The following is a 25741-nucleotide window of genomic DNA, read 5'->3' as shown; positions in this document are numbered from 1 at the left end:
GAAATAGAGACTGGCTTTTTTACCACCCAGCACTCATGACTACTGAAATCTTGGTATGATACTTACGCACACAGACGGGAGCCTTTCCTGACCAGCGGTGATCCTGCTGGCAGATCCTAACTGACATTCCAATGAGGCGGAAGCCCGGCCCACACTGGTACACCACACTGCCACGGTAGTTGTAGTTCTCGCCATTGATCTGTCCATTGACGATAGGCTCTGGAGTGCCACAATGTCCAGCTGGATAAAGGAGACAATAAAGTAAGATTTAGCTAGCATGTGACTTGTTGAAGAAAGGTTATATGTCAGGACATCAGGGACATAAATATTGTGGTACAAAAATATCATAGGCAAAATATTGACTACCACAGTATTGTCAAGGTAGGTATATACAGATAATTATACATTTACTTATTCTAATCTTAATTCCACACCTTGAAGAAAAAAAAAAAATATATATATATATATATATATATATATATATATATATATATATATATATATATATATATATATATATATATGTGTGTGTGTGTGTGTGTCTACATACCTGGAATATATATTTATGCGTATATACATAAACATATATATTTTCATTCTCCATATAAACATATATACACACACACACACACATATATATATATATATATATATATATATATATATATATATATATATATATATATATATATATATATATATATATATATATATATATATATATACACACACTGAATACACTAACAGTCATTGTTGTGTAGTCATAGTTAGTTAGGTCAGAGTTTCCATAGGAAGAGCATTTTTTTTGTTTCTCTAATACCCTTGGCACCATTTGAAGGATCTGCACACAACTTTCCAAAAATAATTTCATCCACCACAGCAGCTCACTCCTAGAGAGGTTTGTGCCCATCCGTCAAGTGGGGGGGCCAAGAAAAAGTTAGGAGGTGAGGTCCCAAAACGTTGCTTTCCCATGTTTTTTCCCAATTTTCCATAGAAAAATGTGCTCTCTGATACAGAAAAAATGACTGAACAGAATTACACCAAATTTGGCAAATAAATGTTGAAATTTACTTAGAAAGTGTGCTTTTTGTGGGGGGCGTGTCTAACCCACCAAAGATGGCGCTGCAACATAGCCAAGTTCTGCGTCCCAGACCCACGATCTGCCAATAATTGCAGTGACCTGGGCTGCTGTCGCCTAGTTTAAAGGTGAAACGGGGCATGGACAGGTAGCGGCACCTCCTAAAGAACTTTTGGAGGCCATGGAGTCCTGAAATTAAGGGAGGTGGGGCACAAATCTAAACCACATGGAGACAGCTGCAGCCTGTGAACCCTGTCCATTGTACCCCTATAAGAGCTGTGGGATCCGGCGCAGGCACCCCACACTCCTAACTGCTCGGCCTACAGAGCTGCAGCCAATTTGCAAGAGTGGACCTGAGAACCTGGATTCCTAGACAGTGACCTCCAGCCGGGGTGAAGTTCGGGACTGCGAACAGAACCTTCCCAGCAGTGATCATCCACAGAGCAAGACATGGAGCACAAGCAAGGGCCCTACATACCCGCTGCACCGCGGCTCGGGTGGCTAGTGACCCAGTGGCTGTTGTCAGCACCGGTTTTGGAGCCTCCTGGAGCCCACACTCTGCCCCCGGAACCGGAGAGACAGCAGTGGAGCAGCTGGGCGAGTACCTCTGCTGCCTGACTGGCTGCATGTTGAGGTATTATCTCAGTGGGGGAGATGCTGGAAACGAAGGGGCACGTCCCCCCGCCACGGATTGGTGCATCTGGGACTTTCCAGTGACGCAGCGAGAATGCCTTTTTGGAGGGGGAGACACTAGAGAAACAGAGATGTTTCCCCCTCCCCCCAAGGACCAGTGCACTGAGAGACTTGTATAGTACCTGCAGCAACAGGCTAGTAAGAGTGGGGGCTGAAATCTCATGCTAGACACAGTTCTGCTCACATGGCAGGCAGACACCTAATGATTTTCCATGCTCTACTGTGGTATGGGGACACACCGCCCGGCAAAGTTGCGGACCACACTCTGTGGTCCTTCCAATTCCCCTTAGCAGAGGGGGACACAGTGCTGAGGATTGCGGCTAATGAATAACCAGAGAGAGCCTTCTGACATGGTGTGGAACTACGCCATGGGGAAGCCCAGCATATCACAGGGGCCCCTTAGAGACGGGCACCCCCACTCACGGCTGAACCAGAGACCGCCTCACTGTCGGAACTCCAGGTGCTTAAAGAGCAGGAGTGGCTCTCAGCAGATACAGGTCTGCCCAGAACAGATGATGCTAGATTCTCTTGCCTGCCCCCTTATTCCATCCTTTCACCAGTTGCAAGAGGAATATGAGTTACCAGTGGGATACTTCCTTGCATATGGCCTATGAAGGATGTGGGCATTGTGGATTCTGAACCAGAACAGCACCTGCTTGTGCACACTCTCCATGTTATGGGCCATGGACAAAGGCTCATCACCTGGTTTGCATGCGTGCTAGCTCACACTACATCTGACCCACTGCATCCGACGTGCTACTGCTGGGAAAGAGATATCAGCTGAGATTTTACATCCAAAGTATGGGACAAAGTCATACACTACCCAAGGAAGGTGTCCCAAAATGGCAAATTTCATTACATACAACACGCCATCCTGTGCCAAGCTTACCTCACTCCCGAAAGCCTACAAAGAAAGTTTGGGTCTTCGCCGCATTGCTCCCGATTTCGTGCACCAAATGCCAACTTGGCACACATGTTTTGGAACTGCCCTGCAGCTATGGCCCTATGGCAAGAGGATACAGAGGCAATGTCTGAAGTGATGGGCCGCGTGGGACTCCTCACTATGGAAGGGGCACTGCTGGGCACATTTGATTGGAAGAAAACACAAATGGTAAGAAATAGATTCCTAGACATGGCCCTTCTCATGGTCCAGCGGACCAAAGCAATGCCTGGAAGGCGCACACTCTCCCGAACATACAACACGGCTGTGTGGCCACCATTAAATGGGGCAAGGCGGGGGTACTGAGATGGTAGGTGGTCCGCAGATTTCAAAGGGTCAATATAGCAGCCCTGTGCGAGGGGCTACTGCATGCCATACAAAGATTCCCATATATCCTAAATGGGTTGCCTTCTCACACTATGAGATGACTAAATATTGGCTCGCAGTCTTAACTGGTTCACTCCTCTAATTTGGCTATGTGCCCCGATGATCCTTTATATGTGGGGGTCTAGGGGGAGTGGCCTTCTCCCCCATATTGAAACGCTTGTGAGCTCCATACTGTTGGGCAGAGGGAGGAGTGATCTAATCACTAGTTGCTTTTTCAATATAGAAAAGTAGTGAGGAGGCACTACTTATATGCAGATTACTGAGTTGCCGTACCATGAGGATGTAATGTATAATTACCCCCCTGGTGAGATCTGAGTGACAATTGTGTTACTGTTTGTATTATTGTTAGTCAATAATGCACCGACTGATCATAGTCAAACACTGCTAATACCAAGCTGTATGTCATATTTAAATGCGTCCTTGTTTTTATTTTCGTGTAACCTATGTATTGAACTGAAAACAAATAAAATTGATTTAAAAAGGTGTGCTTTTTCATGATTTGGTGTAAATCGGTTTAGTCGTTTGAGCAAGAAAGAGTTAAAAGTTTTGTTATATCTGGACGATTAGACCTGCTGCGACAATTACAAAAATAATGATCTACTATCGGTCATTTTGGTACAGCAGGATTAGGAATGGTTGTGTGGGACTCGGTAACCTGTTTGTCTGGCTCCACCCAAGAAGAAATTGTTGCAGTCGCCGTTGGAGGACTCAGAGACTCAATCATTGTGTCTTGAAAATGTTTTTTTAAAAAGGGCATAAGGGGGCAGGGTATTAACACTATGACCCCAAAGCACTTTTGGGGGGACCAAGAGGCATCCCAACCAGTTGCCACGTTTTGTTTTTCAGGCGCTAGGTAGCGGGGCAATCCAGCAGGAACTTAGCGCAGGCCTCCCCTGAGGCACCGATGTACTCCTGTGGTAACCACTGCTTAAGCTTCATCTCCATGGTAATGTAGTAGCGTCCGTTAATAAAGCTGGCCTTGTCAACTGTACCAAGAGGTGAAATTTGAGCAGCACTTACTGCGAGAGTACTACAGTACAGGAATTCTTTTTTTTAATCAATGTGAGATGGGTGTCCGTAGGAGGCTGAGCGTCTGCAGGGAGGATGGGCGCAAGACTAGGTCAGTGGCCAGGCCCTGTAGCCAAATGGCTAGAGGCCTCGCACAGTGGGGGAGTTGGCTGAATATGAACAAGAAACTCCAGAAATTCACGAAAATTAATCAAAGGTTAATATGACATTATAGTTAGGTATGGTAATGCGATCTTAGCTTACTTTTTTTTAAACTTGAAATAAAATTTCCTAAAAAACAAAGGTTAATTTGGCAATAAAAAAGGTGTTGAAACAAGATTAAATGATTTTGTTTTAAATACAAAGCTACATTTATAGTTTATTGAGCTAGCTATAACTTTGACTCCTCCTATGCACTGTTTATGTAGTCATATATTACATCATTCATGACATTTTAAATTACATTACTGATAACAACACTGATGGCATCTCAAATTACATAATTGATAACATCGCTGATGACACAAAACAATCATTGTGACACCGTCCTATAGTTTTTGTGGACCTGAAATATTTGAATATGCTACAACTGTGGGTAATTTTCTGTTCACCTTAAACAGATTACCCTCTTAAAGACTTCACATAGCCCACAATTTTAAATCAAGAGGTTGACAGATCTACATATGCTATTAAAAAGATACCTTCTGCTTGGGTGTATGTGGACAACTCACCTTAGCTTAATAAAATGCACTTCACAAGGACATATAACCTTACAGCCAAATGTAAAACACATGTGAGATAAATCAGCTCTAAGTGGCATTATTCAATAATCTGCATTGCCTCAAAATCTTGAGCGAAATTCTGGAACTAAACATACACACTTTATAAACGGCTTTCCTATATAGAACGTCTTTCCTATATAGATTTATCTATAGCACTGTATTACAACGATTTGACACAGGTATGTGTCCACATATTCAAGGGTGGATAATCTATTGTCAATAGAAGCTTTGGTTATTCTCAATGCTTTTTTAGGAACAACCTTTGGTTTTAAGTCCTTACTACGTCAGGTAAAATTGAAATCACACCGGTCTAATTTCAAGAATTCTGCATTATGCTTATTCACAAGATTCCTTAGGCAGCTGGTAGCTCTACCTTCAAGCACCCCCTTGGTCCCACTAAGACTTGACCTGGGCCTACGGCCAATAGAAGAAGAGCTGGCCCTAAGACCATTAACTTTTTGGAGGCGGCTCTGGGTCTCCCCAGAGTTGAGTGTATACAGGGGAGAGGCTAACTGAGATTTTGCGACTAACTAATGCTGCTAAATTACCCTGGCTTAAGCATGTTAGAGGGGAACTCGAGAACCTAGGCCTTGAGGCAATGTGGGCCAACCCAGAACAAGCATGCACAGGGATTTCGAGATTGCAGCTGGTTCAGCTGTTCCGGGAAAATAAAAGGGCCCGTTTACTGTCTAACATCCAAACGGGAACACTCACAGCCACGTTTTTAGCAATAAAGGATTGCTATTTTTATGAGCAAGTTTTGGATGATATGGGCCCGCATCGGCGAGGAAGCTTTTCCTACAATGGCGGCACGGCTCCCTCCCTATTAGAGCGCTGACTTCAAAGTGGAGCATTTCATCCCCTGAGAATTGCCCAGGTTGTACTGCCAATTTAGAAAGCGAGGTACATGTTGTCTTTTTTTGCCCTGCTTACGTTAGTCCAAGGAGGACGTGGGTTGCCCCGTTATGTAAAAACCTGGGGTTAACTCACTGTGCCCAAACATACAGGATTCTTAAGTCCGATCTCTCGTCGGTTGTGGTCTTTGCTGTAACTAAGTATATAGCAGCAATGTGGAACATGAGGAGGTCACTCCTGGTTACCCTCTGAGATTTGAATTACGGCTACTTGACTGGACCACCCGGGGGTTTCCCCCCCTATCTCTGCTGGGGGTATGAGGGACTATGTATTATGCACTTTCCGACCTTCTAATGTACATGGATTTGTTGAATTGTTTTAACTTTTTAATCCTCGTTTTAATTATTTTAGATGTAATAAATGTTTGTAATCCTTCTTTTATGACAAACAAATTGTCGAAATAAAGAAATAAAGAAAGACATTTATTCACAAAATTCCAGATTCTACGCCATTACACCACCTTGCGTAATTGGGCACCAATTGCAGTAAAAACTTACTGTTTGTGCACAGGAACAACAGAGCATGAACGACTGCTGCTTGCATTACTTTTGTTTAAATGTGTCATTGTGCCAAAAATTGATGTTAGTAATCATTTTGCACCAAAACACAGCGCAACATCACAGATTTATATTTTGCCGTACCTTTGGGTACTTACACAAAAGCAAATTATGTCAATTTTGCATGCCCCAAGTCAGAAGCTACTTTCAAAAATACCTCTGCAACCCATATCAGTGCGCTCAGCCTATACCTTGTTTAATATGAAGTAATACTTGGAACTCAAGCTTTAGTGATTTGTAAACTGTGCCCGTATAACTTTTAATATGTGTGAGCACACGTGCCTACAAGACTTACATATTTCCATGTTAAGGATCCACACATGTCCACTCAGTCACTCTGTGCTGTTGACTATATCATTATGGTGTTATCAGTGATGTCATCAATGTAATTTTATAACAACAAAGAGAATTGCCTATACTGATGTTTGGTTAACAAAAAGATTTGCCACCAGAGCAAAGAAGATTTATCAAAGCTAGGATGTGCTTATAAGTAGCCTTTTATTCGAATATCTTAGTCAAAAACACAAGGGTATATTTGTATCAATCATATACAATTTGAACAAAAGCAACATACACTAAAGAAATTGTGGACAAAAAAACTCAATGGAATGTTAAAATTCAACATACATTCTAAACCCAGTCATATCACAATCATACCTTGTCAGTCATACACAAAACACATATGAAAACGAATACACCCACGGCTAGATAGAAATAAATAGTCGTGTGATGTATTAGGTCTGCTACAATCTATACAGTTCTATATACACAATTATATTTACAAGTGTAACTCAAAAAATAAATCAACAAAGTTAAATGTCAAATCAACAACACTATATACATCGATTTTTTGTAAGCCAGTAATGTGTCACTCTATTCACACTACAGGACAACACAAATGTGAAAGAAGCAGACACTGAACATGGGACAGCTGAAAAAATCTCCTTTCTGGATGTTGAAGTTTTTCCGCTAGAAGGCACATTAGTTACATCGCTCTTCACTAAGCCCACTGACAGGAATAAGGCTTTACTTTTTTCAAGTAATCACCCGCGAAGCCTCAAGGAAAATCTACCCTATGGGCAATTTCTACGAATTCGTAGAAACTGTTCATTACAGGAGGACTACAAATTTCATGCTGCAAATCTCGTATCCAAATTATGTGACAGAGGATATCCGAAAAAACTTGTCCGAAACTCCATGAAGAGGGCCAGGTGGACCCCGAGGGAAAGTCTCCTCGAAAGGAAAAATAAATCTATTTCAAATAGGCAAGTCTGTGTAACCACCTACTGTCCTAATGCCAATAATCTCAAAAAAATCATCCTACAAAATTGGCATCTCGTGAAAAACTTGGATAACAGCTTGCAAGTTCCACCGTTATTCGCATTCAAAAAGGAAAGCAGCGTGGCTAATCATGTGATAAGAGCAGGAATAAAAAAAGACAAACAGCCATCGCTAAAACAGATGATGGGATTACCACCCGTCACAGGCCACCACAAATGTGGCACTTGTCTATGCTGCGAACTAACTATCGAGGGATCACTTTTTCAGCACCATGGAATCTCATGGAAACATGACAGTTTTAGTAATTGCAGAACCAAATATGTCGTCTATGGCATTACCTGCCCGTGTGGGTTACTCTACATCGGAAAAACCAACCAGGAAATTCGGACGCGAATTACCCAACATAAATCCAGAATAAAAAATGGGATTGACACCGCCCCACTGGTTAATCACTGGAAACGCTGTAACCACTTGCTAAGTGATCTCAAATGGACTGTGATCTCGCGTGTCGAAAAGGACGCCCGAGGTGGAGATATGGATCAGAAATTATCCAAAAGAGAAGCCTACCTAATTGTAAAATTTGATACAGCAGTCAAAGGATTAAACGAGATATCGGAAATTTATAAACTTTAATTCAGGAAAGTTGCCTGCCTTTCATTATGCCACCTGGTTACACAATTGTGGTGTTTAATGTGACAGACGCGCTAGTGCACTAGAGCTCTATTTACTGAAGAGCTTGTAAGTTACATCATACACCACGCATGCGCGGGAGATTAGTACAGACGCCCGTTCGGAATCAAGCCAAGGGAGCCTTTCCGTGGCATGTCTATGTGTGACGCATGCGCACTATAATTCTATTTACTGAGGAGCCTGCCAGCTACATCACACTCCACGCATGCGCGGGAGATTAGTGCAAGCGGGGACGCCGACCCATTGAAACCAGCGGAGCCCAAAACGAGTAAGCGCGGGGAGGACCTGTATGTTTTGTTATACATGCCTTTAAACGTTAGGCACTTGGGTTAAACAAGCCTTCTACCCGTTTTTGTTCAACAGAGGCTGTTTCCTAAAAAAAGTGTGTTGGATCTTTTTCCTTACATCTCCGTTCCTGTCTAAAGACGCACTGTGGCACGACCATCTGGTAAGAGACCCTACGCCCTATGCCCATGCTTTATCATCGACCCCGGTCTCGCCAGCATACTTAATAGACGCTGTTCTCTTACAGGCTCGCCACTCCATTCTTACTTGAACACGCAACCCCTACAGACATTATTAAGGTAAATTTAACCCTGGACAGTGGCCAGCAAAACCCCCCCTGTTTGATCTATTCACCTTACTTATGTAGCATTTTGTATGTTGTTTTTTCATCACACAGGCTCTTCCTTTCTTCGGATATTCTCCATAGTGGTAAGCTAAAGGCTTATTGGGTGGTAATGCTTTGGAGCATCTTGATTTTTTATTACATATAGTTTTTAAAGTCACACGACAGAAATTTCTTTTTCTCTCTCTTTCTTTAGAAACTTTTGGCCCTGACGAAAATCCCTGTCAAACCCTGGGGATTCGAAACGCGTAGGCCGTCCCATGTTCAGTGTCTGCTTCTTTCACATTTGTGTTGTCCTGTAGTGTGAATAGAGTGACACATTACTGGCTTACAAAAAATCGATGTATATAGTGTTGTTGATTTGACATTTAACTTTGTTGATTTATTTTTTGAGTTACACTTGTAAATATAATTGTGTATATAGAACTGTATAGATTGTAGCAGACCTAATACATCACACGACTATTTATTTCTATCTAGCCGTGGGTGTATTCGTTTTCATATGTGTTTTGTGTATGACTGACAAGGTATGATTGTGATATGACTGGGTTTAGAATGTATGTTGAATTTTAACATTCCATTGAGTTTTTTTGTCCACAATTTCTTTAGTGTATGTTGCTTTTGTTCAAATTGTATATGATTGATACAAATATACCCTTGTGTTTTTGACTAAGATATTCGAATAAAAGGCTACTTATAAGCACATCCTAGCTTTGATAAATCTTCTTTGCTCTGGTGGCAAATCTTTTTGTTAACCAAACATCAGTATAGGCAATTCTCTTTGTTGTTATAGAATTGTGGCTCAGCCTTGCTGATTAAGAGCCGACCCTAGTTGTTCTTAGGTTGTGTATAGCGGGAGCAGTCTCGCGAGGTTTTGGTAAATCCTACTAGCGGTAGGTACAAGGGGTTAAATTCCCCGCTTTTTCACTCCCTCCGGTTCGTCTGGTGGAGGTTGTCTGCTTCTTCACTTTTTGTTTTTGATTTATGTTTGTGTGTACACACTTGATACATTCATTTTAATACGTCCCATTACAAAAGATATGGCAGAGGAGGACACCTTTGCATATAGTGAGAATCACATTAAGAACCTCCTAAGCGACCCACCCATTTTTTCTTCTGTCTCCTTAAGCACCACAGCTACCTCTCAGAACGAATCTGACAGACTCTTAAGACTGAAAAAGAAACAAATACGCACGGACCTGCATGGTCATTTTTTGTTAAACCATCTACGTGAAGGCACCATCCCTGGAGGACTACAAATAAAAAACATCCCCGTTATATTTACCGAGGACCCGGTGTTTAAGAAAGGGTTCAGCTTTATAGAGACCAAATGTAGTAGGGACCTTATGGTCCTTACTATTGAAACAGCGGTTAGGATTTCCAAAGCTGAACTTGAGGAAATCGCAAAATTAGAAGAAGAAATCAGCAATAATCAAACCATTACGGATTCCAAGGGATTACTGGAAAAAGTCAACAAAGAAATTCAGGAATTCAAGGATTTCACTATAACTCAAAAATCTAATCAATTTGAGAAAGATAAAAAGAATTTTAGAATCGAGAACGTGTACCCGTTTCTCCAACCGGATTTTTACACCAAGGTAGATTCTAGGAGATATCTGTCTGACAATAGAGGTAGGTCCCGTAACAAGTTCATTACATTCTCGGATACCTCTTCCTCAGGGGACGATAGCGACACAACTAATAGTAGAACAAGCAACAATAAAAATCGCAAATGGAATCAAATGCAACAGCCCCAAGGACAGTCTTCGAACTCTTTTTTAGGACGGGGCCAAACGAGCTCCAGAGGGAGACAACGTTACAATCAACCATGGGAAATGACAACCCGCCAAAAACAGTACAAAAACTAGCAGTCTCCCCGATCTTTAATCTCTCAAATAGGATATTGACAACAGCCGAAGAAAGTATTTTATCCAAAGGATTATCTTTCGTGCCATCAAAAAATACGGACTTTGTCAAAATGAAAACGGAGTTCATTGAATTTTGTCGTAAATTGCGCCTTACTACATTTTTTGCGGATATTCCCTCATTTACACCTTCAGAGGTAACAGGACTACGAAAAAAATCCAAATTTTGTCCACCTGGGCACAAAGTACCTAAGGAAGTAGTTACTTTTGAAAGAACTGTCCTCTCAGCCATTACGCACATGGAAAAACAAAAAAGGTTTGTGAAATTTAACATTTCCAAGGATGAAACAAATGCCCTCTCAAAGCTAAGAAATGACAATACCATTACGATTAAACAAGCCGATAAGGGCGGATCGATTGTCATTTGGGACACCAATGACTATACCACTGAAGTACTGAGGCAGCTAAACGATCAAACGTGTTATCGAAAGATTAGTAAAGATTCCACCCTAGAATTCCAAAACCTTCTGTTTCCCATCTTACAAGAAGGTTTTGAGGCAGGCTTCCTAGGTCCCAAAGAGCTAGAATATTTACGAAATAAACATCCGAAAACACCACTTTTTTATGTCCTCCCAAAGGTCCACAAACACCAAACAAAACCACCAGGTAGACCAATTGTGGCGGGATGTGATTCCCTTTTGGAACCAGTTGCAAAGTATGTAGACTGTTTCCTAAAACAATTTATGGACTTAGTTGTCTCTTATTTAAAAGACACAACAGACTTTATTACTAAGCTGGAAGGCATCAAATTTGATAAAGAAAAAGATCTACTTGTAACTTTGGATGTGACCCAGCTCTACACACAAATACCTCAGGATGAGGCTGTGGCGGTTTTAGAATATTTCTTGGACCTACGACTTAGACCTGTCCAGGTACCTACCAAATTTCTTGTGGACCTGGCATCTTTTGCCTTAAAAAAGAACTACTTCAGTTTTGGCAACGACTTTTTTCTCCAAACAAAGGGGGTGGCCATGGGTTGTCCCTTTGCGCCGGAGTTGGCAGTATTATTTATGTCACTCTATGAGGAAAAGTACATCCATAACAACAACCCCTTCAAAGAATACATCACCACATGGTGGCGTTTTATAGACGATGTCTTTATGATTTGGACTGGAGGTGAAGAAAATTTGATATCATTTTTCAATTGGCTCAACAACAGAACATCTGATATACAGTTTAGTATATCATACTCAGCTGAAAAAATCTCCTTTCTGGATGTTGAAGTTTTTCCGCTAGAAGGCACATTAGTTACATCGCTCTTCACTAAGCCCACTGACAGGAATAAGGCTTTACTTTTTTCAAGTAATCACCCGCGAAGCCTCAAGGAAAATCTACCCTATGGGCAATTTCTACGAATTCGTAGAAACTGTTCATTACAGGAGGACTACAAATTTCATGCTGCAAATCTCGTATCCAAATTATGTGACAGAGGATATCCGAAAAAACTTGTCCGAAACTCCATGAAGAGGGCCAGGTGGACCCCGAGGGAAAGTCTCCTCGAAAGGAAAAATAAATCTATTTCAAATAGGCAAGTCTGTGTAACCACCTACTGTCCTAATGCCAATAATCTCAAAAAAATCATCCTACAAAATTGGCATCTCGTGAAAAACTTGGATAACAGCTTGCAAGTTCCACCGTTATTCGCATTCAAAAAGGAAAGCAGCGTGGCTAATCATGTGATAAGAGCAGGAATAAAAAAAGACAAACAGCCATCGCTATGACAGATGATGGGATTACCACCCGTCACAGGCCACCACAAATGTGGCACTTGTCTATGCTGCGAACTAACTATCGAGGGATCACTTTTTCAGCACCATGGAATCTCATGGAAACATGACAGTTTTAGTAATTGCAGAACCAAATATGTCGTCTATGGCATTACCTGCCCGTGTGGGTTACTCTACATCGGAAAAACCAACCAGGAAATTCGGACGCGAATTACCCAACATAAATCCAGAATAAAAAATGGGATTGACACCGCCCCACTGGTTAATCACTGGAAACGCTGTAACCACTTGCTAAGTGATCTCAAATGGACTGTGATCTCGCGTGTCGAAAAGGACGCCCGAGGTGGAGATATGGATCAGAAATTATCCAAAAGAGAAGCCTACCTAATTGTAAAATTTGATACAGCAGTCAAAGGATTAAACGAGATATCGGAAATTTATAAACTTTAATTCAGGAAAGTTGCCTGCCTTTCATTATGCCACCTGGTTACACAATTGTGGTGTTTAATGTGACAGACGCGCTAGTGCACTAGAGCTCTATTTACTGAAGAGCTTGTAAGTTACATCATACACCACGCATGCGCGGGAGATTAGTACAGACGCCCGTTCGGAATCAAGCCAAGGGAGCCTTTCCGTGGCCTGTCTATGTGTGACGCATGCGCACTATAATTCTATTTACTGAGGAGCCTGCCAGCTACATCACACTCCACGCATGCGCGGGAGATTAGTGCAAGCGGGGACGCCGACCCATTGAAACCAGCGGAGCCCAAAACGAGTAAGCGCGGGGAGGACCTGTATGTTTTGTTATACATGCCTTTAAACGTTAGGCACTTGGGTTAAACAAGCCTTCTACCCGTTTTTGTTCAACAGAGGCTGTTTCCTAAAAAAAGTGTGTTGGATCTTTTTCCTTACATCTCCGTTCCTGTCTAAAGACGCACTGTGGCACGACCATCTGGTAAGAGACCCTACGCCCTATGCCCATGCTTTATCATCGACCCCGGTCTCGCCAGCATACTTAATAGACGCTGTTCTCTTACAGGCTCGCCACTCCATTCTTACTTGAACACGCAACCCCTACAGACATTATTAAGGTAAATTTAACCCTGGACAGTGGCCAGCAAAACCCCCCCTGTTTGATCTATTCACCTTACTTATGTAGCATTTTGTATGTTGTTTTTTCATCACACAGGCTCTTCCTTTCTTCGGATATTCTCCATAGTGGTAAGCTAAAGGCTTATTGGGTGGTAATGCTTTGGAGCATCTTGATTTTTTATTACATATAGTTTTTAAAGTCACACAACAGAAATTTCTTTTTCTCTCTCTTTCTTTAGAAACTTTTGGCCCTGACGAAAATCCCTGTCAAACCCTGGGGATTCGAAACGCGTAGGCCGTCCCATGTTCAGTGTCTGCTTCTTTCACATTTGTGTTGTCCTGTAGTGTGAATAGAGTGACACATTACTGGCTTACAAAAAATCGATGTATATAGTGTTGTTGATTTGACATTTAACTTTGTTGATTTATTTTTTGAGTTACACTTGTAAATATAATTGTGAATATAGAACTGTATAGATTGTAGCAGACCTAATACATCACACGACTATTTATTTCTATCTAGCCGTGGGTGTATTCGTTTTCATATGTGTTTTGTGTATGACTGACAAGGTATGATTGTGATATGACTGGGTTTAGAATGTATGTTGAATTTTAACATTCCATTGAGTTTTTTTGTCCACAATTTCTTTAGTGTATGTTGCTTTTGTTCAAATTGTATATGATTGATACAAATGTACCCTTGTGTTTTTGACTAAGATATTCGAATAAAAGGCTACTTATAAGCACATCCTAGCTTTGATAAATCTTCTTTGCTCTGGTGGCGAATCTTTTTGTTAACCAAACATCAGTATAGGCAATTCTCTTTGTTGTTATAGAATTGTGGCTCAGCCTTGCTGATTAAGAGCCGACCCTAGTTGTTCTTAGATCAATGTAATTTAACATGTCATGAGTGATGTAATATGTGATATCACAAGCAGTGCATGGATGGACACAAGTTATAGTTAGCTCAGGGAACTACAACGTTTTAGGAGCTCATATCATATTTCAACACCAAACTATCAAGTGACTTTCATCTTTGTTTTTTAGTTGAAAAACAATCTATATATAGTTTCTTTATTTTTGCTGCTTTCTAGAACAACTTTGCAAACCTGAAAAGCTGATGAAGTTTAAAAACAACATGAGAAGTTGTGAATCGCCAAGCTTCACCACTTCACTCACCCATAGCTAAGAAGTACTAGGCGGCACTCTAGATGGTGCCAAGCAGAAGCTCATGGGTTTGTACGAATATAAAGCAAAGCACAAATACTTTTCCACAAAATAGCATGTTTGTGAAGAATGGATGTAAGTGTCACCCAGCAAGTACAGCTGATGCAATCTCCCGCATAAGGTACAGTTTGGGTCAGTCTCACCTTAATGTTATTTTTCTAGGAATTCTAAAAAATGTGATAGTTTGCCAGTTCAACACTCTTCATACTTTTTTTTGGGAAAGAAGCCCTTCTTTAAAATGTCTAAAGATTTTATTGAAAGAAATCATGGCTTAGCTCTCTCTAACATTTAAACTGACTGTCCAAATGCTGCTGTTTTGGAAGCAATACCGAGGCAGATGCAGTCACAATCAGTGGACCGTAAAAGAAAAATAAAGCTTAATCTACTTGAAAATGCCAATTAAAGAAGCATCTTACTAAAGTGAAAAAAAATCCTGAATCGTTCCTTATTTTAAAAATGTATGAAAACAAACATTAAATTAATGTGACAGTTGTTAAGGTAACAGTCCTCCTGGGCAATTATGTTTTAGACTTTAATCATAAACTCCAACTAGACATCTGTTGATGCAACATATGTACATTTCAGATATTTAGCCTCTGGCGTAATAATGGTTTCCGAACAGGTGTGCTTTTCTCAGTGCCTCGCTGTGCATTAGCAGGGATGCCCATGTGTGGGCTTGTTAATGCTGCCTCCTGCACTGTAGCCTCAAAAGGGCTAGCACTAAAACTGGACTACAAACTTTTACAGTGGGTCCTGGAAAAATGTCCATTATGCTGGAATAATGTTGCATAATTTTGTGAATTTCGAATTACAGTACGCAAAATTCACAAAATTATGCTACTATGCCACATTGCTTAGTTTTACATCCTTTGCGGCACAAATTGTGTGCAAGTGTACTGGAACCGCACAAATAATTAGAACATGAGTAGCTGTTTGCGGAGCTTGTGTTTAATAAACTATTTCTTTATTTAATGATAAAATATACTACCAAAAACACATAATGTTGTGTCTTTTTCTTAAGTCTTGCATGATTATGGAAAAACAAACTGTGAATTTTGCACACCCCTGTTACATATCGATTTTCCTCTAATTGTGCGCCAACAGGGGACAATTCCAACATCATTGCTAATTTTGATCCTTTCTGGGGGGTACATACATTTCACCTCAAGGAGAAACAGCTTTCCTGACATCTATATACCTCTAAGACCAGCTTCGAAACTCTGTGTCTATACCTTTACAAAGGAATTTCCTTGGGTATATTTCCTCACATTTCACATTCTCCCCATTAAGTGATTCTTTTGAGCTCCAGTGTCAACTTGGCAGGCTCTGGGCCCAAACAAGCATACTCGTGTGATTCCTAAGCAAAAATTGAGCTACTGAGTTGAAATCACAGCCATTAAACATGCCACGCATTAATCCTTTTTAGGTGTGACATTAGCTGAGAACTTTTGATTTTACTAAAGTTCTACTTACTTTCACTCAACATCCATGGGTCTACTGCTGGGTCATTCACAATATTTTTCAGGCCACTACAGTATGCAGTAATGGGTCAGCCTTCCTTAGCCATTGGCTAGCTTCATTGTGAGTGACAGCATTCTGCTCTTTCACAACGAGCACATGTGCACTCAAAGTAGTTCCCTTCAGTTTCAGGTACTACCATGGCAATGTGTGCTTTTTGAGACCAAAATAATATATTTTTGCATTTCGACAATGTTTTTTCATTACCCCAACAATAAAAACTTATCAAAGCCAAAAAGAGGGGAACTAATGCCAGACTTTCTGACGTTGCCAATGCTTTTTATGGTTTGTTAGATTGTAGTTATGATTATGGCATTTGCACGGCGTTTTCTGTCAATATCATGATATACCAGTGCACCAATGTGTCTCGTCACATACACTTCCTCTCATAAGGGATACCCTTCGCCAACGTCACCCCCTCAATCTGCTCACAAATTGGGAGGTGGAGGTATGCTGCTTTTTGATGTGCCTGACGTGAGCAGATCCCACTTCTTGCACCCCGGTGAGAGCATTATACCAACACCGAGCGCTCCCCATTACGGCAGGCTTGGATAGTCCTGGATAAGGTCACGGAACGTACTAGTTTTTTTCGGTCTCACATCTTGAGCTCATCACTGAACTCTCCTGTCTTGGCTATGCTCCTGCACCAATAAACCTTCTTTGAGCATTGGGGCAGCTTACCCTTTTCAAAGATTGAGTCGGTCATAATAAGTGTGATTAGGCTGATTTAGCAAACACGGGCCTTGTAGGAGTGATCAGCAAAGTTAAGAGACTGCAGTCAACGGCAGCTGATGAAATGCCCGAGTAGGTTGAGTGGCTACCTTGAGACCTGTAGCTCTCATTTTAAATCTAGGCAGGGCCACTCAACCATTCATCCATCTGAAATCAATAACATTGTTCCCATTGAGTTGGATGCTTCTAGTACCTATTTTTTAAGTGTCACAAGCAAATCAGTTAGGGCATTGCTCGATAAATATTTGCAGTACTATTATTCTGTGTGAAGTCACTATACCTCAAAGGATTAATACACAGACGGTGTAAAAACAACTGGCCATAGGTTTATATTCCAACACACCTTTTACCCTTTGTGGTTTGATAAAATTATTATCAGATGGATAAAAAGATCCCCACAATCAATTTTATTTTCTTTATTATTGACAACTGTATTATGCCGAGTGCCGTAATTGTGGCAGTATGATTATTATTACTGATAGTAATAATAACAGTAAAAGTCAAAACAATAATACAACTACCGTTCACTACTACAACTACTACTACTAAAAATAACAACAATTCGCTATTATTACTGCTATCATTATTAGTATTATTACTAATGGCAATATTAGTGTTAGTACTTTTATTAATAGTAGCAATAGTGGTGGTAGTAGTCAAACTGTATAAATTGGAACACTTCACAGTGTTTCTTGCTAGTTCACTCTCGCTTGACCCAGTCCCAAACTTCCAGAGTTCATATCTGGTTTCCGGAAAACTCACCGAGGCAGTTCACCTCGTGCCCGCTCCAGAGCCCGTTGGCCATGCACTCGCGCACACGGGATCCCACCAAGGTGTAGCCGGTGTTGCAGGAAAAGATGGCCGTCGCTCCATAGACCGTTAGTGTTCCAATTCGGTTTCCATTGGCAGGTGTTGGCAGATCTCCACAGGAGATGACTGGGGGGAAACAAAACATGAGTTATGTGAAACCAGAGAAGAGAGGGAATATGATCCATTGATGACTGAACGGATCTATCGGTCAGATCTATTTTAAAAAGAGGTAGAAGCGGAAACTACTGATGAACTCTAGGTAAACAATTCTAGTCTAGTGCATATGTTTCCCCACCTCTCATTTGCTAAATATATTATTCCTAACTCATGCTTCAATATTATCATAACCACCTCTATTTACTCATACGCCATGTCTTCTCGTTGAACACTATGTAACCGGTGACTCAGTAGTCACAATGCTTGCTATCATTTTCTGATAATCGCTAAAGGAGATCTGATCAACATTCCTACTTTGTATTAATACTGAACAACATAAATCAAACTATGACCCTTCTGGACAGCCCGCATCACGGAAATGTGCTCTTGAATGTGCCCAATATTAAACTGCTCAGTCACCAGGGGCGCATTTGTTTCAAGGCTTTGATAGTACTTTTAAGCAATATAGGCCAAGACTTAGAGGCCTCAAGAGGGATGCCCAGAAAAGCTGGAACCCTGCGGAACATTGGGAGGCTTAGTCCTTAACATTATTATCCTACTCTATCTTTGGCTTAAAATAATCATCTACTCCTAATCTCCAATTGGCACTCTTTGTGGCTTTGGTTGCTCATTTCTGATGATCATTTATTGTACAATATGGTAAGATTATTGTCTGGAAAGTCTAATCACTGCAAGACCAACATTTGCTTGCTGAGGTGAATGTCTGTTGTGCAGGCAAGGCACCAGCATCCTTACCTTTACATGAGGGCTTTGAGGCTCCCACACTCCACTTTCCGTTGGCCTGGCAACGGACCACCCTTGTGCCAGTATAGTAGAAGCCCGGGTCACAGATGAGGAGCAGCTGGGCACCGTAATGGTACTGCGTCTCAAGGATCAGCCTCCAGCGCCCATGCTCCACATGGATACTGCTGACATCAGGGCACGATACAGCTGCAAAAGGGAAATTATTTGTGGTTAATACAGACTTATAGTGGAAAAAAAAGTAATGCAGGCAAAGGGAAAGATTGATGTAAGTAAGGAAGTGAGGGTGAAATGAAGGAATAAAGGGAGGAAGGAAGGACAGAAGGAATGATTTAAAGAAAGAAGGAATGTAAAAAGGAGTACGGAAGGGAAAATAATTAAGAGAGGGGAATAAGGAAGAAAGAAATAGAGGAAAGAAGGAAAAAAGGTAGCAAGCAAAAAAAGGGAGTAGGGGCTGGGGGTAGGAAGGCAAAAGGATAGAATGAAGGGATGGTTGAATGGGAAATCAGGAAGGAAGGAAGAAAGATAGAAGGAGGAAAGGGGATAGAGAGAAAGTGTGTAGGACGGAAGGGAGGATGCAGATAAAAGAGTAAGGAAAGGATGGAGAAAAGACAGATAAAGGGGAGGAAGGAAGGATGCAACAGAGGGGACAGGAAAGTAGAAAGAAGAAAGGAAAGAGTGTAGGTAAAAGCAAAGACAGGAATTGAGGCGAGTGAGGGATAGATGGAAATAGGCTGAAAGAGATGAAGCGAGAGAGAGAGTGGGAGGGAGGTGTAGAAATAAATGAAGGAACAAAGAATACAAAAAGAAGGAAAGTTAGCAGGGAGGGCAGGAAGAAGCATTATATAAATATAAGAGAAATGAAAGGAAAAATATTAAAAAGGTGGAAAGATAAGAAGGAAATGACCCATTGAAGAAGGGACTAGTAAGGCAGAAACACACGAGAGTAAACGGTGAAAAGAGCATGAAGTTTTATAGCTGGTTCGAAAAGGAAGGTATGAAGTTACTATGAGAGAGCAAATAATGAAAAAGACAAGGATGGCATTTAGAATAACAATAGAAAAGGCAATAGAAGGAAGGAAAGGACAGAGGGAGTAATGAAGAGAAGAGAGAGAAGGAAGATAAAATATAGAAGTTAAGATATAAAAAAAAATAATAGTTAAGGAATAAAAATGAATAAAGGAGAGAGTAGAAAAGAGACACACAAGAGAGAAGAAAGGAGGAAGGTAGAATGGAGGAGTGTAAGGGAGACTTGAGTCAATCACTCTGATATTCACTGCATTAATTACAGTTGATTTATCTCAGAGTGAGTCATTTAATGATTCCGCTTTTTTACTGTTTCTGAAATCTCAGAATCTGTATTTTGGTAATTCTCGACTCGAAGTAATTTCCTTACTTCCACTTCCCTTAAACTAACATACTCACTTCATTTTTTCCTGTAACTCCTTCCATTACCCCGTATTGTAACTTTACTATTACTCTTGTCATTACCTACAACTCACCTATATTCTGCCTGATTTTGTTTAACCTATAGGTATGTCAGCCCGTTTCCCCACGAGCATTTTGAGTTTTACCCAAAATTAAACGTCATCTTTGAACTTTTAGACCAAGCAGAATTATGCAGACATAAAGTGGGTGTTATGTAGGGCCTGTGTAAGACATTCTAGGTCCTTCTGTGCCGAATTAAGACATTTTTCTCTTATATCGCCCTTTTTATTAGTCGGATCTGCAGAAGCAGTCAACAGATACATGTGTAAAGTCAAGAAATGCTAAAGAGAATGCAAGGAAAAAATTGTACATAATCTGCTTGGCTTCTGAAACAATCGTCTTGGAGACCCGATCTTACTGTACCACAAAAAGAAGAATTTCTCGAGAGCGTGGATAAACCACAAGAGAAGTGTCTCAATTCTTTGGTTGAAAACAACCAAAATTTAAGAAAGGCAACCACCTGCTGAAACAATCCTTAAAGGAATTGACTAGACTCAATGGAATATCTTACTAGTTGATGAAATGGCCACTGCACTTCCGTTCAGGCCTAACATCGTTCTACTTTGCCTTATGAGTTTGATTGGTAATTTTGGCTGATTTGTTGTTGAGTATTTCTGACTATATTGTGTATGTTTTAATTATGTAGATACTCTATGATCTGTATAGCTCTTTCCTTTGCAGCACTATGTATCCCAAAAATAATTCTGTGCCTTCGAAACTTATAAAATAAATTAAAATGGATCTCTAAACTGGTCGATTACTATAATTCCATGTTACCGTCTTTCTGCTAATATCCCTAAACAGAGAGACAGAGACAGCTGAAGGGACAGTTTTTGACAGTGTGGTCCTCTCAAAGGACACACGTGCTGAGATGTAATTAAAGCGCATGCCAACCCCCGCCTTAGCAGGCCCTAAGCAAGACTTGAGTGCCATACCCTCTTCATCGCTCCCCTACCTCAGCCCGCCTCCACCTCGCGCATCTCATAGACGAGCAGTGTACTTTAACGGAAGAGGATTATTTAGAGCATTCGACTAAGTACCTGAGCTAATTGCATGATGTTTTCCTAGTTCAAAGTGTTGGCAAACCTTTAATGAACAGAATTCTTTAAGAACTCCTCCGGACACAAGATGTCTCTCTGAGAGCAGCTGTGGGATGTTCCTCAGTTCCCACTATCCTAGCCCGCTGCGAAGCTCTTGCTAAGCTTTCACCCTCTAACGTGGATCTATGCATTGATGTTCCTGTGATAATTACTGTCAGGGAGTTGCTACGGTTTCCTAAATGTTTCATGCTCAGCATACATTTTTAATATTTAATATGGAATGGAGATTAAACTTGAATAAAAGCTGCCTACTGAAAGTCTGCCCTCTACCGCAGCGCACACACTACATTTGAAATTAAGTGAAGAGTCAGCAGTGCACTTGCTACAGACCTGCCCTACTCTCTAAATAATATTGTTCTACTTTCTTACTCTTGTATCGTTCTTTCTTGTATATATTCTCCTTTCTACATTCTATTGCTCCACTGCTCCCACCTCATGAGAGTTCTCTAAGCCCCTAATGTCTTGCTTCACTTGAGAAGGCAGCAAATAAGGCCTGGGTCATGTTTATGATCAAGGTAAGGTAAGGTTTCAAAACAACAGCTTGATAAGAAAAGCTATTCCTAATTACAAAAGCAGAAAACTAAAATAATTTGGGGTTAAGAAGAGGTACTCTATAGACATAAAAATTAAAGGATACAAGTCGAGGCATTACAAAAATTTTTATATTTCTGAAAGAGTAGAATCATGTGCAGTCCGGAATGCTGTGGCAGATGCTGTCTGAAAATGAAGAGATGTCGGAGGCCTGGTCGTCCTTACCCACCAGCAATCCCATCCTATCACTGCATTATCAAACTTGTGCTTTCTACTTCCTTGCTATCTTTTAGTGCTCTTCCTTTTGAACCTGATATTTGCTTTTTATTAGATCATGTGATCTTTCTGGAACTGGAATTTTATTTTCAAGATGCTCCAACATTAAAAAGTAGATGTGCCTGGAATCAGAAAATGTATATGAGAGGTTCCTTTCCCTGGGGGAGATCAACAGAGAAGATTCTAGAACTGCAAAGATTAGCCTCTTTGCCTGACAATCTAAATTTAAAAAAGGGGGAAATGTGTTGTTGAGGTAGCAAATTTCAAATGCAGAACCTCTGTGGTGAGGTGGGGTTTCACTTGCTGCAATAGACATTGGCTGGATACTTACGCAAACATGCTGGCGGGTTGTCGCCATTGCTCCACACCGCGGTCTCCAGACATTCCGTGGCAGACTCTTCAGCAGAGACCAGATGGAAGCCCTCGTTACACTGGTAAACGGCCTCCGTGCCAACCGTGTACTCTTTTCCAAACACAATGCCATTCACAGGAGGCCGTGGAACACCACAGGACACAGCTGTGTGAAGAAAGATCGCTTGTTTGAACATACATGAAAATACATGAGTCACTCACATCTCTTTCTTGCCCAGTGTTCAGTTTGAGCTGCAGGGGCACTCATTTTTAAAGACCAGCACTTATTTTTCCTCATCAGACTGTAATCCAGAACAAAAGAAAAAAACACAAAATGGGGAAAGATGGTGGGAAAAAAAAGTGACCAAGGAAGCAGGAATGAAAAAAAATCTGAAAGAGTTAGATAAAGAGTCAAGGAGTGTTCAGGGACTGATTAAAGAGGCATGAGGAGGAAGAGGCTAAAAAGCATTGGTATGCAGCACCCCAATCATTGATACCACCGACCACGGCTTCTAAGCAAAACTTTGTGCTGCGGCACTTTCTTTTTTGCATATAAAGCACTGCTCGTCCCTGGAGTTACATTTTGCACGTGGTTGACATCCTGCCATTGAGACATCCTGCCACTTTTAGCATTCACGTTCAGATAATGAAGTGAACACAAATAATACTTTTTTCTTTACAGAAACTTGATATGAGTACCTTTTTTAAAGGACGAAAAATAGAAAAATAATTCAAAGTTTTGTGGAAATAAAAAATGAAAGAATTATAAGTATCGCAGCACTACGAGATACAAAGAGACATTAAAAATAATAATTTATAGCAAACAAGGTAAAAGGGCAAAACCAACTAAGACAATGCCTCGTTCCTCCCCGCCTCTTCAAACTTTTAAGACCTGCGAGGAAGACTCTTTTGCTTTTCTCAAGCTTATTCCTCCTTCTCTCCTCATAATTCTTGCTCAGTTCGCTTTTTTGGAAGCTCATTGCAGGGTTAATACTCCTTTCTATTACTGTGGTGAAAACACACTATACTATGCACAAAACAGAGAAGCTGGTTCTCTTTTCTGTCATCAGAAACATACCCAGGACCAGCAAGGGCTCTCGAGCACTAGCGGGGGCTGTGATACACTTTCAGAGCTCGCTAGCAAGATATTGTTAGTAGGTTACTGAACAGTGTTTCAATTGGAAGAAAAAAAAACAATAAGCTCAGAAGTCCAAAGTTTTTCTTAGCAGCCTCCCACTGTGCTTCTAGGCGCCAACGTTTGCCAGATTCTGGGCTGCCTAACCCTGATTTCACTTGACTTCTTTTCGCTTTTATCCACCATCCTACGTTTCCTGTCCCTTTATCTCACTGTTACAGGTCCTTTCTCATCCCAACTTTCTCTCTTTGTCACTCTTTTCTTATCTTTTTCATTCTCCTTATTTTTCTCTCTCTTGGTCTGCGGCCAAAATCTGATGATTAAAAAATAAGTCATGGTCCCCACAAATGAGTGCCACTACTGACCACCTGCAACCATCATCACTCAATGACCAGTGCAGCTACCCATTCAGCATGCCAGCTGAGAAGGATTAAGCTGAGCTGCCTCAGAGGATGCTGGTCTCAGTAGCTTTTCTGTAGTATAAAGGGTGCCTCCTTGTAACCTCATAACCCCTGTAAACCAATGTCCATCAGGCGACTAACTGTACTGTCTAGCCACTCGAGGAAGGGGGGGACACAACTCCTGTGCCTCCTTATATTTGGCATGGCTGTTCGAATGGTGTTAAGGTAGTAAGACCAGGAGCACAAGCCTGCATGGCCGTAACTTCTTTAACCTACTACCAACTGGACCTCGGACTTAAATTAGGCAAAATCATAGGACATCTTAGGAGACTCCAGCCAGTCTGCTATCCCAGGTTCTCTCTGGCTTATGTCACAATGTATCTTGTAAGCTACTCGTATGAACTACAAGTAATGGATCTTTACCAGTTTTCTTCGCAGATCATATATATGGCTAGAAGCATTAAGTAAAAAAATTAGTTTAACTTCTTTCTTTCCAGCGATATTTCAAATGCAAAAAAAATAACAGTGGGGCTTACCTCAAATGGCCGATTAAGAATGACCGACGAATCAAAGGTGCTCCCTTCTGTCATACTTTTGAGTGTACAGCATGAGCGGGCAGGCAGGGCTGGTGGAGGGGTGTATTGTACAATGTTGTAGAATCTGTGTAGCCCCTCATTTCTTGACATGGCCCTGAGGAACTTCGAGTTGGACAAATAAGGGGCTACTTCACTCCTTGTACTTGGCTGCTAGAGTGCATTGTGTTGAAAGGGTTTTGGTGCTGTGGTCGAGGTTTGAAGGGGTGTCCCAAATTTGCTGTTGCAGACTTGTTGCTGGTTTTAAGCACGATGTGAACTGTAGAGGTGCGAGGGAGATACAGACCCATTTTGTGCATAAATGCCAAATTATGTGTTTTTAGAAGGGTGTGGGTTTATAGAGTTGCATAACTGTCAACTCACACAGCGGCATCGTGTGGCACACGATATTGGCTCCCATCACATGGTCTCCAAGCGAGGAGCTGATATCACACAGTGGCAGGGAACACGAGCTGAAAGCCACTGTAAAAAGTGGTTTTCCAGCTCATTTTCCAAGGTTTTGAACTGGTGACGTCCATTATGGAGTGTGAAAAAACCTCAGGACATCGGCACCAGCCTCAGCAAATATTTTTTGGGGAAGTATGGGGGTGGAGGAGCGGGTTTGGGGCCAGGGTTAAAAATTGCCTTGTACTTCTTGGCATGAGGCTCCGCCCTCTTAAAGCCCCACCCCCTCCTCACACTGTAAGATTGTTCTTCAAGTTGGCAGGTATGGAGTTGCCTATATAGGAATATGTCAAGTGATAGGGAAGTCAGGAGACACATAGGAAGTGGTTGTGCTTTGCCTCTTTACTAAATGTAAATCCGGCCTCTTTACGGTGGCTAACTTATGGGAGAGCTAGCCTCTCACATGTCCTGTCCTGTTGGTCCTTGCATCCTTCCTGTCCCTTCTTCCATGCACCTCCTGTTCTTCGTGGTGGTGCCACAGTTGACAAGATGGCTGACCTAATCAGCTCTTATA

The 25741-nt window shown here is 41.3% G+C and overlaps 1 protein-coding gene across 1 annotated transcript in view; it reads right to left on the bottom strand.

The window, feature by feature from the left end:
• Positions 1 to 25741, bottom strand: part of CSMD2 (CUB and Sushi multiple domains 2) — a 1651801-nt gene that overhangs the window by 142932 nt on the left and 1483128 nt on the right. Inside the window, exons 50-53 of the mRNA XM_086956548.1 lie at positions 22635 to 22820; positions 18903 to 19097; positions 17943 to 18116; positions 67 to 240 (exon numbers count right to left, since the gene is read on the bottom strand). Coding sequence (XP_086812674.1) covers positions 67 to 240; positions 17943 to 18116; positions 18903 to 19097; positions 22635 to 22820 — 729 coding nt within the window. The remainder of the gene's footprint in view (positions 1 to 66; positions 241 to 17942; positions 18117 to 18902; positions 19098 to 22634; positions 22821 to 25741) is intronic.

Source organism: Lissotriton vulgaris, chromosome 2_1 (genome assembly GCF_964263255.1).
Source record: "Lissotriton vulgaris chromosome 2_1, aLisVul1.2, whole genome shotgun sequence".
NCBI lineage: Eukaryota > Metazoa > Chordata > Amphibia > Caudata > Salamandridae > Lissotriton > Lissotriton vulgaris.
Note: the sequence above shows the minus strand (reverse complement) of the source record. Positions and strands in the feature narration are given on the sequence as shown.